We start from the raw sequence: 16,899 nt of genomic DNA, 5'->3' as shown, positions 1-16,899 counted from the left end.
CAGCTTTCTTTATAGTCCAACTCTCACATCCATACATGACCACTGGAAAAACCAAAACCTTGACTAGATGGACCTTTGTTGGCAACGGAATTGTTGTTGTTAAATTGCTCAGTGTTGTACAACTCTTTGCAACCCCATGGACTGCAGCACGCCAGGCTTCCCTGTCCTTTACATTCTCCCGGAGTTTTATCACCAATGTTGAGTTTGTGACCATCTGAATTAAATGGTAATAACCATATATAAATATCAGATTTCATTTTGAGTGATACAGGTGATGCCATCTAACCATCTCATCCTCAGTAACAAAATAATTTAGTTTTTTCACAAAAATGAAAGCTATGGATTAAATATTACATAATATTAGTATTTTAAAATCTAAATAATTGGTACAGTAATGTTGGTTGCCTTAGTCTACGTAATTTTTTGTGTGTGAGACATTTTTCTGCCTTTTAAAATATGTACTCAAAAAATAGTAATCTCAAATGTCAACACATAACGCAAGGATGTTAACTACAGAATTATTTATAATTATGAAAAAAGGAAACAACCAAAATAGCAGTTGATATACCTGTATAGCTGAAAGAGATGGGAATACCAGACCACCTGACCTGCCTCTTGAGAAATCTGTATGCAGGTCAGGAAGCAACAGTTAGAACGGGACATGGAACAACAGACTGGTTTCAAATGGGAAAAGGAGTACGTCAAGGCTGTTTATTGTCACCCTGCTTATTTAACTTACATTCAGAGTACGTCATGAGAAATGCTGGACTGGAAGAAACACAAGCTGGAATCAAGATTGCCGGGAGAAATATCAATAACCTCAGATATGCAGATGACACCACCCTTATGGCAGAAAGTGAAGAACTAAATAGCCTCTTGATGAAAGTGAAAGAAGAGAGTGAAAAAGTTGGCTTAAAGCTCAACATTCAGAAAACGAAGATCATGGCATCTGGTCCCATCACTTCATGGGAAATAGATAGGGAAACAGTGGAAACAGTGTCAGACTTTATTTTGGGGGGCTACAAAATTACTGCAGATGGTGACTGCAGCCATGAAATTAAAAGGCGCTTACTCCTTGAAAGAAAAGTTATGACCAACTTAGATAGCATATTCAAAAGCAGAGACGTTACTTTGCTGACTAAGGTCCGTCTAGTCAAGGCTATGGTTTTTCCTGTGGTCATGTATCAGTGTGGTAGTTGGACTGTGAAGAAGGCTGAGCACCGAAGAATTGATGCGTTTGAACTGTGGTGTTGTAGAATACTCTTGAGAGTCCCTTTCTGAAGATCAGCCCTGGGATTTCTTTGGAAGAAATGATGCTAAAGCTGAAACTCCAGTACTTTGGCCACCTCATGCGAAGAGTTGACTCATTGGAAAAGACTCTGATGCTGGGAGGGATTGGGGGTAGAAGGAGAAGGGGACGACAGAGGATGAGATGGCTGAGTGGCCTCACTGACCCGATGGATGTGAGTCTGAGTGAACTCCGGGAGCTGATGATGGGCAGGGAGGCCTGGCTGCGATCCATGGGGTCGCAAAGAGTCAGACACGACTGAGCGACTGAACTGAACTGAACTGATAGCTAAAAGTTACCTGTATAGCTAAATTATATTATATATATATTTATTTATTATATTATAATGATATTGTATTCTTACCATACATAGAAATCAATTCTAGGTGAACTACAGGTCTAAATTTGAAAGATTAAGTAATAAAACTTTTAAGGGAAATCATAGAAGAGCACCTTTTTGTCTTTGTAGTAGACAAAGATTTAAAGAATAGACTAAATTAAACTAAAATATGGTAAACAGGGCTTGTTAAAATCAAGAACTTCTGTTCATTGAAAGATACCATTCAGTTAATCAAAAGACAACTTTCAGAGCCCAGTAAGATATATCAGAGTACAAAAATACAAAGGAATGTCTAGCAAAGGGCTAATACCCAGAATATATAGTTCCTATGAATAAATAAGAAAAGGACTGTCAATCCAGTACAAATATGAGCAAAACATTTGAACAAATAATTCACAAAGGAACTATTTCCAGATATGAAAAAGCACTCAAATTGCTTTGTCCTCTTACTAGTTTTTTTTTTTTCAATTTGGAAGCTTACATCATTGTAGGTCTTTCTTCTTTTCTAATATATGCATATAATGATCTAGAAATGCATGTAGGCACTGCTTTAGCACTTCACAAATTTTCAAAGATTGTGTTTTATTGTTTTATAAGTTCAAATATTTTCTAAGTCTTCTTAGATTGTTCATTGAGAGAAAAGTATTTTAAAGTAGTTTCTTTAATTTCACATATCTGGGGATTTTCCAGAGATAATTGGTGTTGATTTCTACTTTAAGTGTTTTGGTATTGTGGCCATAGAAAATAATTTGCATGATTTAGTTTTTTAAAATTTTATTTAAAATGTTTTATGTTTCAGCGTTATATTTTTATTTTGATGCAAATCCACTTGAAAACAATATGTGTTTTGATGTTATTGGACAGACTTTTATAAATTTTCATTGAAGAGTTTTCATTCTATGTCTTTAATGATTTCTGTCCATTTTTTTTTCTGTTATTTACCCAGAGAAGTGTGTTTAAAATTTCAGTTTAAATATTTTCAAATACATTAAAACACCTTGTTAGCATAGACTTGGAGTACCCTGTTCATTGGAATGACCTTTTTGGGTTCTTTGCTGAGTACCCCTAACGTTCAACGAGATTCTTCCCTCTAGCTGGTTAGAATTCACATGTCTCCCAGTGCAGAGCTCTGGGAATAATTTGGAAGCACTGATTGTTCTCAGCTTGCCTCATTGAACTTCATACTATGCTTGTGCAACGAAATATTCAGCCAAAGACTCAAATGAATTGTAATGCCAATGCCAGCTCCTCCTCTGTATCTTCCTCCTCTCTGAGTCCTGTGCTTTACAAATTTCAAACATTTCAGCTTTCCCAAACTCCAGTCTCTTTTCCTTCAGATCACTGAAGACTCCCTCTTCCTACATCATGACATCATCATGAGTGCCTCCTGGCAGAAATCTGAACTGTCCTCAGGACTCTCTTTGTTGATCAAAGTTCATTGTAGCCTGTTCTCCACCATCTGAATACAGTCACCTCTCATAATTTGTCCAGTTAGAAGTAGATTTTGAATTGTGGTTCCCATACCAAACAGGACATCAGATACAGCAGAATAAATAGATAATAAATCTGAGTCCCTAAGTAGCCAATATTCAACCTGCTTCTTAATCTTCAGTTATTGTATGTTAAATATTGTCTCCCCACCCCCACCCCCTATTTTCTCAATTCTCTCTTCAAATAATTTCTATTAGATGCTTTCTGGCCTTCTCATTCCAACACACTATATATACAGTTACTGTTTCCTTTGCTTTGTTTCTTTGTGTTGTCTTTAATTTTACAAAGTCTTATTAGCTTTTTGGTGTGCTGTTTAATCCACCCACTGAATTTTAAATTTCAGTTATTATGTTGTTATTACTAGCTTTACTTTTATTTATTATCATTTCTAGATATAGTAGTTGGTTCTTTTTTTAAAATGTCTTCTGTCATAAACCCCTGTTCTTTTTCATATATGTTTATAACTTTTCTTTTGTATCACCATTTTAAAAACTCTAATTTTGTAAGAATTCATTTTAAATTATTGTGTTATCTCTCTTTGCTTGCAGATTCTCCCATTTTGAATGGGGTGATATACAGACTGTCATTTATGGCTTTGAGCTTATTCATATTTACTCTTATCTACAAACCTGACTTCTTTAAGAATTATTTTCTGTTGTGGCTTTCTTCTTGTCCATTCTGTCATTTTTAGACACCTCTCTGTAGTGGATGACTGTGTCTGCCAGAACTCTCAATCTACACAGGTCATAAACCTGTTTTTACATTACTGTCATTTGTTCAGATCTCTGCAAACATATAATGGCTCAGTTTTAATGTCAGTAATACAGAAAATGTGGAGAAGGAAATGGCAACCCACTCCAGTATTCTTGCCTGGAGAATCCCAGGGATGGGAGAGCCTGATGGGCTGCCGTCTATGGGGTCGCACAGAGTCGGACACGACTGAAGTGACTTGGCAGCAGCAGCAGCAATATAGAAAATGAATTGAAAAAGAAATGCAAGAAGGCAAAGTGGTTGTCTGAGGATGCTTTGCAGATTGCTGAGGAAAGAAGAGAAGCAAAAGGCAAGGGAGAAAGGGAAAGATATATCCAACTGAATGAAGAGTTCTGGAGAATAGCAAGGAGAAAAAAGAAGGCCTTCTTAAATGAGCAATACAAAGAAATAGGGGAAAACAATAGAATGTAAAAGAATGGAGATCTCTTCAAGAAAATTGAAACTATCAAAGGAACATCTCATGCAAGGATGGGCACAATAAAGGACACAAATGTTATGGACCTAACAGAAGCAGGAGAGATTAAGAAGAGGTGGCAGAAATAAGCAGAGGAACTATACAGAAAAGGTCTTCATGACCCAGATAACCATGATGGTGTGGTCACTCACCTAGAGCCAGACACCCTGGAATGTGAAGTCAAGTGGGCCTTAGGAAGCATCACTACAGACAGAGCTAGTGGAGGTGACAAAATTCCAGCTGAGCTGTTTCAAATCCTGGAAGATGATGCTGTGAAAGTGCTGCACTCAATATGCCAGCAAATTTGGAAATCTCAACAGTGGCCACAGGACTGGAAAAGGTCGGTTGTCATGCCAATCCCAAAGAAGAGCAATGCCAAAGAATGTACAAAGTACCATACATTTGCACTCATTTCACATGCTAGCAAGGTCATGCTTAAGCCCTTCAAGCTAGCCTTTAACAGTACATGAACTGAGAATTTCCAGATGTACAAGCTGGGTTTTGAAGAGCCAGAGGAGCTAGAGATCAAATTACCAACATTTGTTGAATCATAGAGAAAGCAAAGGAATTACAGAAAAACATCTACTTCTGCTTCATTGACTACTAAAGCCTTTGACAGTGTGAATCACAACAAACTGTGAAAAATTCTTAGAGAGACAAGAGTACCAGACCACCTTACCTGTCTCCTGAGAAATCTGTTTGTGGATCAAGAAGCAAAAGTTAGAACCAGACCTGGAAAAACTGGCCGGTTCAAAACTGGGAAAGGAGTACAAGGCAATATATTGTTACTCTGCACATTTAACTTACCTGCAGAGTACATCATGTGAAATGCTGAAGTAGATTAATCACAAGCTGGAGTCAAGGTTTCCAGGAGAAATATCAACATCCTCAGATAGGCAGATTATACCTTTCTAATGGCAGAAAGCAAAGAGGAACTAAAGAGCCTCTTAATGAGAGTGAAAGAGGAGAGCAAAAAAGCTGGCTTAAAACTTAACATTCAAAAAACTAAAATCATGGCATCTGGTCCCATCACTTCCTGGCAGAGATTGGGAAACAGTAGAAGCAGTGACAGACTATTTTCTTGGACTCCAAAAATCACTGCAGATGGTGATTGCAGCCATGAAATTAAAAGACACTTGCTCCTTGGAAGGAAAGCTATGACAAACCTAGACAGTATATTAAAAAGCAGAGATACCACTTTGTCGACAAAGGTCTGTCTAATTAAAGCTAAGGTTTTTTTTTTCCAGTAGTCATGTTCAGATGTGAGAGTTGGCCCATAAAGAAGTCTGAGCAGCTAAGAATTGATTCTTTCAAATTGTGGTACTGGAGAAGATTCTTGAGAGTCCCTTGGACTTCAAGGAGATCAAACCAGTCCATCCTAAAGGAAATCAACCATGAATATTCATTGGAAGGATTGATGGCAACCTACTCCAGTATTCTTGCCTGGAGAATTCCATGGATAGAGGAGCCTGGTGGGTTATAGTCCATGAGGTGACAAAGAACCGGACACGACAGAGTGACTAACACTTTCACTTTTGGGCTTCCCTGGTAGCTCAGCTGGTAAATAATCTGCCTGAAATACAGGAGCTCCTGGTTGGATCCCTGTGTTGGGAAGATCTGGAGAAAGGATAGGCTACCCACTCCAGTGTTCTTGGGCTTCCCTGTTGTCTCAGATGGTAAAGAATCCACCTGCAATGTGGAAAACATGGGTTTGATCCCTGGGTTGGGAACATCGTCTGGAGAAGGGAATGGCTACCCACTCCAGTATTCTTGCCTGGAGAATTCCAGACAGAGGAGCCTGGCAGGCCCCAGTCCATGGGGTTGCAAAGAGTTGAACACAACTGAGCGACTTTCACTTTCACTTGATGCTGAAGCTGATGCTCTAATACCTTGGCTACTTGATGTGGAGAGCTGACTCATTGGAAAAGACCCTGACGCTAGGAACAATTGACAGCAAAAGGAAAAAGAGGGCAGCAGAGGATGAGGTGGTTAGATAGCATCACTGACTCAGTAAACATGATGAACTTGAGCAAACTCTAGGAGATGGTGGAGGACATAGGAGCCTGATGTGCTACAGTCTGTGAGGTCGCAAAGAGTCAGACATGACTTAGTAACTCAACAACAACAATATATACTTATGTTTCTGATCACACTTGGTTGACTCTTTCTTGCCCTTAGACTGGACAAAAAGCTTTTTAATGGAACTTCAGCCAGATAAGCTCAGATACTCAGGTTTTCATTCAGAAAATGTGTCCCAGCTTGCTGCAGTTAATCCAGTTTTGTGTCTCAGCCATGAAGATCCCTGCAGATAAATTTTCATGTCCACTCAGGTCTCAAGGTCAGAGCTGTCCGTGGATGTTATTTAATCCAGGTCTGTTGTCATGGTAGCTCAATTTCCTTTTACTAGTAAGGGTTTTTTGCCTTTATTTGGCATCTTTAGATTTACTCTCTTTGTTTTCAGTGATATGTATTAATGTTTTATTATTATTTTATATCATGTATCTGTGTGTTGGAAAATGATCTGGTAAGTCAGATTTTTTTAAATTATGTAGTTTATGTTTTTTAATTATTTAGTATGTTTATTTAGACAGAGTTAAAACTCAGTTGAAACATTTTACTTTAGAGATGTCATTAAAATTCAATTTTAATTGTTAGGATTTGTTAATATTAATAGGCTCTAGCTTTTTTTACTACTAATTCATGTATTTAAAAAATTTTTTGCCACCTTTACATACATGTTTGCCATATTTTTCTTAACTTACATATTTAAAGTAATTGTTTATTATGTTAATTTTCATAGAATGAATCTTCAAGAAGAACTGGATAAACTTAAAGTACATATGTCTGCTGATAAAGCAAGAATACAAGAATTGAATACATTTATGGCAGAGAGAAGAGAAGGTAACTTTGTCAGAATAAATATTCAATGTAGTCAGTTTAAAATTATTCAGTTTTTTAATGTTTCATTTTCAGCTTCTAAGAATCTTACCCTGTTCTCCCTATTTCTATTGCTTTACTCCTTCGTATCTTATCAGCATTTTCATCTTTCATGAGAAAATCAAGTAGAGAGAACACTTAAAAGTTAGGTTTATAGTTTATTAAAATTTTAAAGAAATATTTGATAAGGAGAGAATATTCATTTTTATTATTCATTGATGAAGTTTTATTGGTTATGTTTGTTCAAAGTTTTGTAGGTAATATAGAGTTATTGATAATGTAGAGGTAGTTACTATCAATAATTCATTTATATTTTCATATGACATTACATTTTCTAGAAGTGATCTGATTCTCACCTGGAGTCACAGTCTTAGAGCTAGAAGGAAACTTGGAGATCTGCAAATCTGAAACCTGCCTGAGAGTATTTAGTAAAAGGGGATTATCTATTTCAATTGCAAGATTTTCCTTTGTTAAAATCAAGATAAGTGTATTTACTATATGACTTCAGTCTATCCTCAAGTAACCTCATTAAAAAAAGTAAATAAGGTTGATATGATAGAGTTCCTTCTTATTTAACCTTACTACAGCTTAATTGTTAACACTGTGCTTTTTAGGTGTTGACAAGTTATAATTAATAATTTATACTTAGTTATTTATACTTAATAATTTGTATGTAATATTTGAATGTTTATATATCACTCATCTGGATTTTGTCACAGTTACTTTGTTGTTCCAGTTTCACTTATTTAGTATGCTCATGACTTGTCAAGGCCAATATTTGAAACCTTCTGTTTTACACCATTGATTTATGTCATATTTTAAACTTTGGAGAAGGGAATGGCTGCCCACTCCCGTATTCTGGGCTGGAGAATTCCATGGACTGTATAGTCCATGGGGTCACAAAGAGTTGGACATGACTTCAGTGACTTTCACTTAAGCTTGCTTTTTGACTGAGTTCTTTTTTTTTTTTTTTGCCATAGGTCAAGACAGTGACCATTAGTGACTGCCCAGTGACCACCTAGTGACTAAGATCACTAGGTGAAATACTGATGAGACCTTTAGTTTTACTACTCTTTTTTCTTTTCTTTACTTTTTTTTTTTTAGCCATGCCCTGCGACATGTGGGATCATAGTTCTCGAACCTGTGCTCCTTTCTTTTTTCTTTTGTTTTCTTTTTACCTTTTGACCCCCTTCACCCATTTCTTTTATCACCTCTGTTAATCATCAGTTTGTTGTCTGTATTTTTGAGCTTCTTTGTTTCTTTAGATTGAGCATATGAGAGACATCATATGTTATTTGTTTTTCTCTCTCTGTCTTACTTTATTTAGCATAATGTCTGTGAGGCCCATCCATGCTATCACAAATGTCAAGATACTATTCTTTTTTATGACTGAATAATATCCATTGTATGTGTGTGTGTATATATATATATATATATATATATATATATATATATGCCACAGTTTCTTTCTGTCATCCATCAATGAACACCTAGGTTATTTCCATAGCTTGGCTATCATAATGCTGTAATGAACATTGGGGTGTATATATCTTTTCATGTTAGTGTTTGTATCTTCTTTGGTTTAATACCCAGAAGTAGAATTGCTGGATCATATCGTAGTTCTATTTTTATTTTTTTGAATAACCTCCATATTGTTATACAAAGTGACTGTACTTCTTTACATTCCCACCAGAAGTGCACAAGGGTTCTCTTTTCTCCACATTCTCACCAAGATTTGTTACTTTGTCTTTTTCGTAATAGATATTCTAAAAGATATGAGATGATATTTCAGTATGGTTTTGATTTGTGTTCCCTACTGATTAATGATGTTGAACATCTTTTCATGTATCTGTTGGCCATCTGTACAGGCATTTCTAGGAGATATTGTAAGGTATTTTTTCCAGATCACAACAATAAAATGAATATTGCTATAAAGCAGGCCACATGATTTATGTGGCTTCCCAGTGTAAATAAAAATTAAATAAATAGATAAAAATAAATTAAATAAAATAAATAAAAATTGTATTTATACTATATTGTATTTTATTAAGTGTACAATAGCATTACATCTAAAAAAATGCACTTACCTTAATTAAAAAGCACTTTATTGCTAAGAAATGCTATCTGTAATCTGAGTTTTCAGTGGGTTGTAATCCTTTTGCTTGAGAAGGGCTTGAAATATTGGGAAAATTACCAAAATGTGGAACAGAGACATAAAATGACCAAATGCTGTTAGAAATGGCACCTGTAGACTTGGCTGACAGAAGGTTGCCACACATACTCAATTTGTTAAAAAAACACAGTATCTAGGTAAAAAACACAGTAAAGCAAAGCATAAGCAAATTATTCCTGTATGTCTTCTTTTGAAGAATGTCTGTTTAGATATTCAGCCCATTTTTAAATTGGCCCATAATTTTCATTTTTGTGGTGTCCTTTTCTGGTTTTGGTATCAAGATAATATTGGCCGTGTAAAATGAGTTTGGAAGAGCTCCCTTCTCTTAAATATTTTGGAAGAGTTTGAGAAGAATTAATATTAATTCTCTAAATATTTTGTAGAATTCATTAATGAAGCCATCTGGTCCTGGTTTTTGTTGGATGGGAGGTTTTTGATTACTGATTCAGTCCCCTTACCAGTTATAAATCTGTTCAGAACTGGTTCTTTGAAAAGATAAATAAAATTGACAAGGCTTTAGCTATACATACAAGAAAAAAAGAGAGGATTCAAAATAAAAAATGAAACAGGACGTGTTACAACTGATAACTCAGAAACATGATACAAAGAATCATAGGAAAATACTTATAATAAATAAATTCCAACAAATTGCTTATCCGAGAACATAAATAGATAAATTCCTGGAAACATACCACCTAGTAAGACTGAACTATCGTGAAATATTAAATCTGAGCAGAACAACTACTGTATTACTATCTGTTTCTACCATTAGGTCTCTTAATATTTGCTTTCTATATTTAGGTGCTCGTATGTAGGGTGTATGCTTTTGAACTGTGGTGTTGGAGAAGACTCTTGAGAGTCCCTTGCACTGCAAGGAGATCCAACCAGTCCATTCTGAGGGACATCAGTCCTGGGTGTTCTTTGGAAGGAATGATGCTAAAGCTGAAACTCCAGTACTTTGGCCACCTCATGCGAAGAGCTGACTCATTGGAAAAGACTCTGATGCTGGGAGGGATTGGGGGCAGGAGGAGAAGGGGACGACAGAGGATGAGCTGGCTGGATGGCATCACCAACTCGATGGACGTGAGTTTGAGTGAACTCTGGGAGATGGTGATGGCCAGGGAGGCCTGGCGTGCTGCAGTTCATGGGGTGGCAAAGAGTCGGACGTGACTGAGCGACTGAACTGAACTGAACTGATGTAGGGTGTATGAATATTTGCAAATGGTAAATCCTCTTGTTGAACAACACATCATTATATAATATCCATCTTTGTTTTCTGCAACAGTCTTGTTTTAAAGTCTGTTTAGTCCGATATAAGTGTCACTACTTCAGCTTCCTTTGGTTTCCTTTTGCATGAAATAAGTTTTTCAATCCCTTCATGTTCAGTCTATGTGTGTCTTAACATGTATAGTGAATCTTTTGTAGTCAGTGTATAGATAGGCCTTATCTTATTTTTATTCATCTAGCTACTCTATGTCTTTGTTTGGAGAATTTAGGGCATTTCCACTTAAAATAATTGCTGATATGTATGTACATATTGATGTCTTTTTTAATTGTTTACTGGATGTTTTTTATGGTTCTGTTCTCTTCTTTTATATTTTGATAACTTTCTTAAGTTGTATAAATGTATTTATATTCCTTTCTGTTTATCTTTTGTGTGTTTATTGTAGGGTTTTGCTTTGTGATTACGAGGAGGCTTACGTTGCTTCCCAAATATCACTAGTGGAAAAGAACGTGCCTGCCAATGCAGGAAACAAAAGAGACATGGGTTCAATCCCTGAGTCAGGGAGATCCACTGGAGAAGGAAATGGCAACCCACTCCAGTATTCTTGCCTGGAGGATCCCATGGACAGTGGAGCCTGGTGGGCTATAGTCCATCGGGTCACTAAGAGTCAGAAATGACTGAAGCATCTTAGCATGCAAACACACAGGAGTCTTATATATGACACCATGTATCTACAACAGCATCTCCTGAGTTGACAACACTTAACTTTAAAAAAAATTTTTCTGTATATTCGGTTCAGTTCAGTCGCTAAATCGTGTCCGACTCTTTGCAACCCCGTGAATTTCAGCACGCCAGGCCTCCCAGTCCATCACCAACTCTTGGAGTTAATTCAAACTCAGGTCCATTGAGTCAGTGAAGCCATCCAGCCATCTCATCCTCTGTCGTCCCCTTCTCCTCCTGCCCCCAATCCCTCCCAGCATCAGAGTCTTTTCCAATGAGTCCACTCTTCGCATGAGGTGGCCAAAGTACTGGAGTTTAAGCTTTAACATCAGACCTTCCAAAGAACACCCAGGATTGATCTCCTTAGAATGGACTGGTTGGATCTCCTTGCAGTCCAAGGGACTCTCAAGAGTCTTCTCCAACACCACAGTTCAAAAGCATCAGTTCTTAGGCTTCACAGTCCAACTCTCACATCCATACCTGACCACTCGAAAAACCATAGCCTTGACCTTTGTGGGCAAAGTAATGTCTCTGCTATTCAATATGCTGTCAAGGTTGGACATAACTTTCCTTCCAAGGAGTAAGCGTCTTTTAATTTCATGGCTGCAATCACCATCTGCAGTGATTTTGGAGCCCCCAGAAATAAAGTCTGACACTGTTTTCACTGTTTCCCCATCTGTTTCCCGAAAGTAACGGGACCAGGTGCCAGGATCTTCAGTTCAGTTCAGTTCAGTCGCTCAGTCGTGTCTGACTCTTTGCAACCCCATGAATCGCAGTATGCCAGGCCTCCCTGTCCATCACCATCTCCCGAAGTTCACTCAGACTCACATCCATCGAGTCCGTGATGCCATCCAGCCATCTCATCCTCGGTCGTCCCCTTTTCCTCCTGCCCCCATCCCTCCCAGCATCAGAGTCTTTTCCAATGAGTCAGCTCTTCTCATGAGGTGGCCAAAGTACTGGAGTTTCAGCTTTAGACCATTCCTTCCAAAGAAATTCCAGGACTGATGTCCCTCAGAATGGACTGGTTGGATCTCCTTGCAGTGCAAGGGATTCTCAAGAGTCTTCTCCAACACCACAGTTCAAACGCATCACTTCTTGGCGCTCAGCCTTCTTCACAGTCCAACTCTCATATCCATACATGACCACAGGAAAAACCATACATAGCCTTGACTAGACGGACCTTAGTCGGCAAAGTAATGTCTCTGCTTTTAAATACACTATCTAGGTTGGTCATAACTTTTCTTCCAAGGAGTAAGCGCCTTTTAATTTCATGGCTGCAGTCACCATCTGCAGTGATTTTGGAGCCCCCAAAAACAGTCTGACACTGTTTCTAATGTTTCCCCATCTATTTCCCATGAAGTAATGGGACCGGATGCCATGATCTTCATTTTCTGAATGTTGAACTTTAAGCCAACTTTTTCACTCTCCTCTTTTTCTTTCATCAAGAGGCTTTTTAGCTCCTCTTCACTTTCTGCCGTAAGGGTGGTGTCATATGCATATCTGAGGTTATTGATATTTCTCCCAGCAACCTTGATTACAGCTTATGTTTCTTCCAGTCCAGTGTTTCTCATGATGTAGTCTGCATAAAGTTAAATAAGGAGGGTGACAATATACAGCCTTGTCGTACTCCTTTTCCTATTTGGAACCAGTCCGTTGTTCCATGTCCAGTTCGAACTGTTGCTTCCTGACCTGCATACAGATTTCTCAAGAGGCAGGTCAGGTGGTCTGGTATTCCCATCTCTTTCAGAATTTTCCACAGTTTATTGTGATCCACACAGTCCACGGCTTTGGCATAGTCAATAAAGCAGAAATAGATGTTTTTCTGGAACTCTCTTGCTTTTTCGATGATCCAGCGGATGTTGGCAATTTGATCTCTGGTTCCTCTGCCTTTTCTAAAACCAGCTTGAACATTAGGGAGTTCATGGTTCACGTATTGCTGAAACCTGGCTTGGAGAATTTTGAGCATTACTTTACTAGCATGTGAGATGAGTACAATTGTGCGGTAGTTTGAGCATTCTTTGGCATTGCCTTTCTTTGGAATTGGAATGAAAACTGACCTTTTCCAGTCCTGTGGCCACTGCTGAGTTTTCCAAATTTGCTGGCATATTGAGTGCAACACTTTCACAGCATCATCTTTGAGGATTTGAAACAGCTCCACTGGAATTCCTTCACCTCCACTAGCTTTGTTCGTAGTGATGCTTCCTAAGGCCCACTTGACTTCACATTCCAAGATGTCTGGCTCTAGATTAGTGATCACATCATCATGATTATCTGGGTTGTGAAGATCTTTTTTGTACCGTTCTTCTGTATATTCTTGCCACCTCTTCTTAATATCTTCTGCTTCTGTTAGGTCCATACCATTTCTGTCCTTTATCGAGCCCATCTTTGCATGAAATGTACCCTTAGTATCTGTAATTTTCTTGAAGTGATCTCTAGTCTTTCCCATTCTGTTGTTTTCCCCTATTTCTTTGCATTGATCACTGTAGCAGGCTTTCTTATCTGTTCTTGCTATTCTTTGGAACTCTGCATTCATTTGCTTATATCTTTCCTTTTCTCCTTTGCTTTTCACTTCTCTTCTTTTCACAGCTATTTGCATTTCTTTTCCTTGGGGATGGTCTTGATCCCTGTCTCCTGTACAATGTCACGAACCTCATTCCATAGTTCATCAGGCACTCTTATCTATCAGATCTAGGCCCTTAAATCTATTTCTCACTTCCACTCTATAACGATAAGGGATTTGATTTAGGTCATACCTGAATGGCCTAGCGGTTTTCCCTACTTTCTTCAATATAAGTCTGAATTTGGTAATAAGAAGTTCATGATCTGAGCCACAGTCAGCTCCTGGTCATGTTTTTGTTGACTGTATAGAGCTTCTCCATCTTTGGCTGCAAAGAATATAATCAGTCTGATTTCGGTGTTGACCATCTGGTGATGTCCATGTGTAGAGTCTTCTCTTGTGTTGTTGGAAGAGGGTGTTTGCTATGACCAGTGCATTTTCTTGGCAAAACTCTATTAGTTTTCTCAATGTTGAACTTTAAGCCAACTTTTTCGCTCTCCTCTTTCACATTCATCAAGAGACTTTTCAGTTCCTCTTCACTTTCTGCCATAAAGGTGATGTCATCTGCATATCTGAGGTTATTGATATTTCTCCTGGCAATCTTGATTCCAGCTTGTGCTTCTTCCAGCCCAGCGTTTCTCATGATGCACTCTGCATACAAGTTAAATAAGCAGGGTGACAATATACAGCCTTGATGTACTCCTTTTCCTATTTGGAACCAGTCTGTTGTCCCATGTCCAGTTCTAACTGTGGTTTCCTGACCTGCATATACGTTTCTCAAAAGGCAGGTGAGGTGGTCTGATATTCCCATCTCTTTCAGAATTTTCCACAGTTTATTGGGATCCACCCAGTCAAAGGCTTTGGCATAGTCAATAAAGCAGAAATATATGTTTTTCTGGAATTCTCTTGCTTTTTCCATGATCCAGTGAATGTTGGCAATTTGATCTCTGGTTTTTCTGCCTTTTCTAAAACCAGCTTGAACATCTGGAAGTTCACCGTTCACATATTGCTGAAGCCTGGCTTGGAGAGTTTTGAGAATTACTTTACTAGTGTGTGAGATGGGTGCAATTGTGCGGTAGTTTGAGCATTCTTTGGCATTGCCTTTCTTTGGGATTGGAATGAAAACTGAGTTTTCCAAAAATGCTGGCATATTGAGTGTAGCACTTTCACAGCATCATCTTTAAGGATTTGAAACAGCTCAACTGGAATTCCATCACCTCCACTAGCTTTGTTCGTAGTGATGCTTTCTAAGGCCCACTTGACTTCCCATTCCAGGATGTCTGGCTCTAGGTGAGTGATCATACCATCGTGATTATCTTGGTCGTGAAGATCTTTTTTGTACAATTCTTCTGTGTATTCTTGGCACCTCTTCTTAATATCTTCTGCTTCTGTTAGGTCCATACCATTTCTGTCCTTTATCGAGCCTATCTTTGCATGAAATGTTCCCTTGGTATCTCTAATTTTCTTGAAGAGACCTCTAGTCTTTCCCATTCTGTTGTTTTCCTCTATTTCTTTGCATTGATCGCTGAGGAATGCTTTCCTATCTCTCCTTGCTATTCTTTGGAACTCTGCATTCAGATGCTTATATCTTTCCTTTTCTCCTTTGCTTTTCACTTCTCTTCTTTTCACAGTTATTTGTAAGGCCTCCCGAGACAGCCATTTTGCTTTTTTGCATTTCTTTTCCATGGGGATAGCCTTGATTCCTGTCTCCTTTACTATGTCATAAACCTCCATCCATAGTTCATCAGGTACTCTATCTATCAGATCTAGGCCCTTAAAACTATTTCTCACTTCCACTCTATAACCATAAGGGATTTGATTTAGGTCATACCTGAATGGCCTAGTGGTTTCCCCTACTTTCTTCAATTTAAGTCTGAATTTGGCAATAAGGAGTTCATGATCTGAGCCACAGTCAGCTACTGGTCTTGTTTTTGCTGACTGTATAGAGATTCCCCATCTTTGGCTGCAAAGAATATTATCAGTCTGATTTCAGTGTTGACCATCTAGTGATGTCCATGTGTAGAGCCTTCTCCTGTGTTGTTGGAAGAGGGTGTTTGCTATGACCAGTGCATTTTCTTGGCAAAACTCTATTAGCCTTTGCTCTGTTTCATTTTGTATTCCAAGGCCAAATTTGCCTGTTACCCCAGGTGTTTCTTGACTTCTTACTTTTGCATTCCAGTCCCCTGTAGAGAAAAGGACATCATTTTAGGGTGTTCATTCTAAAAGGTCTTATAGGTCTGCATAGAACCATTCAACTTAAGCTTCTTCAGCATTACTAGTTGTGGCCGTAGACTGGGATAACCTTGATACTGAATGTTTTGCCTTGGAAACAGATTATTCTGTCATTTTTGAGATTACATCCAAGTATTGTATTTCAGACTCTTTTGTTGACCATGATGGCTACTCCATTTCTTCTAAGCGATTCCTGCCCACAGTAGTAGATACAATGGTCACCTGAGTTAAATTCACCCATTCCTGTCCATTTTAGTTCGCTGATTCCTAGAATGTCGACGTTCACACTTGCCATCTCCTGTTTGACCACTTCCAATCTGCCTTGATTCATGGACCTAACATTCCAGGTTCGTATGCAATGTTGCTCTTTACAGCATTGGACCTTGCTTCTATCACCAGTCACATCCACAACTGGGTATTGTTTTTGCTTTGGCTCTTCCCTTCATTCTTTCTGGAGTCATTTTTCCACTGATCTCCTGTAGCATATTGGGCACCTACCAACCTGGGGAGTTCCCCTTTCAGTATCCTATTATTTTGCCTTTTCATACTGTTCATGGGGTTCTGAAGGCAAGAATACTGAAGTGGTTTGCCATTCCCTTCTCCAGTGGACCACATTCTGTCAGACCTCTCCATCATGACCCGCCTGTCTTGGGTGGCCCCACACGGCATGGCTTAGTTTCACTGAGTTAGACAAGGCTGTGGTCCTTGTGG

General features: G+C 38.4%; 1 protein-coding gene across 1 annotated transcript in view; it reads left to right on the top strand.

Moving 5' to 3' along the window:
• Positions 1-16,899, top strand: part of CNTLN (centlein) — a 362,865-nt gene that overhangs the window by 228,932 nt on the left and 117,034 nt on the right. Inside the window, exon 13 of the mRNA XM_052645165.1 lies at positions 7,145-7,245. Within this exon, the coding sequence (XP_052501125.1) occupies positions 7,145-7,245 (101 nt within the window). The remainder of the gene's footprint in view (positions 1-7,144; positions 7,246-16,899) is intronic.

Source organism: Budorcas taxicolor, chromosome 8 (genome assembly GCF_023091745.1).
Source record: "Budorcas taxicolor isolate Tak-1 chromosome 8, Takin1.1, whole genome shotgun sequence".
NCBI classification, from domain to species: domain Eukaryota; kingdom Metazoa; phylum Chordata; class Mammalia; order Artiodactyla; family Bovidae; genus Budorcas; species Budorcas taxicolor.
This window is presented reverse-complemented; position numbering and strand designations above follow the sequence as displayed.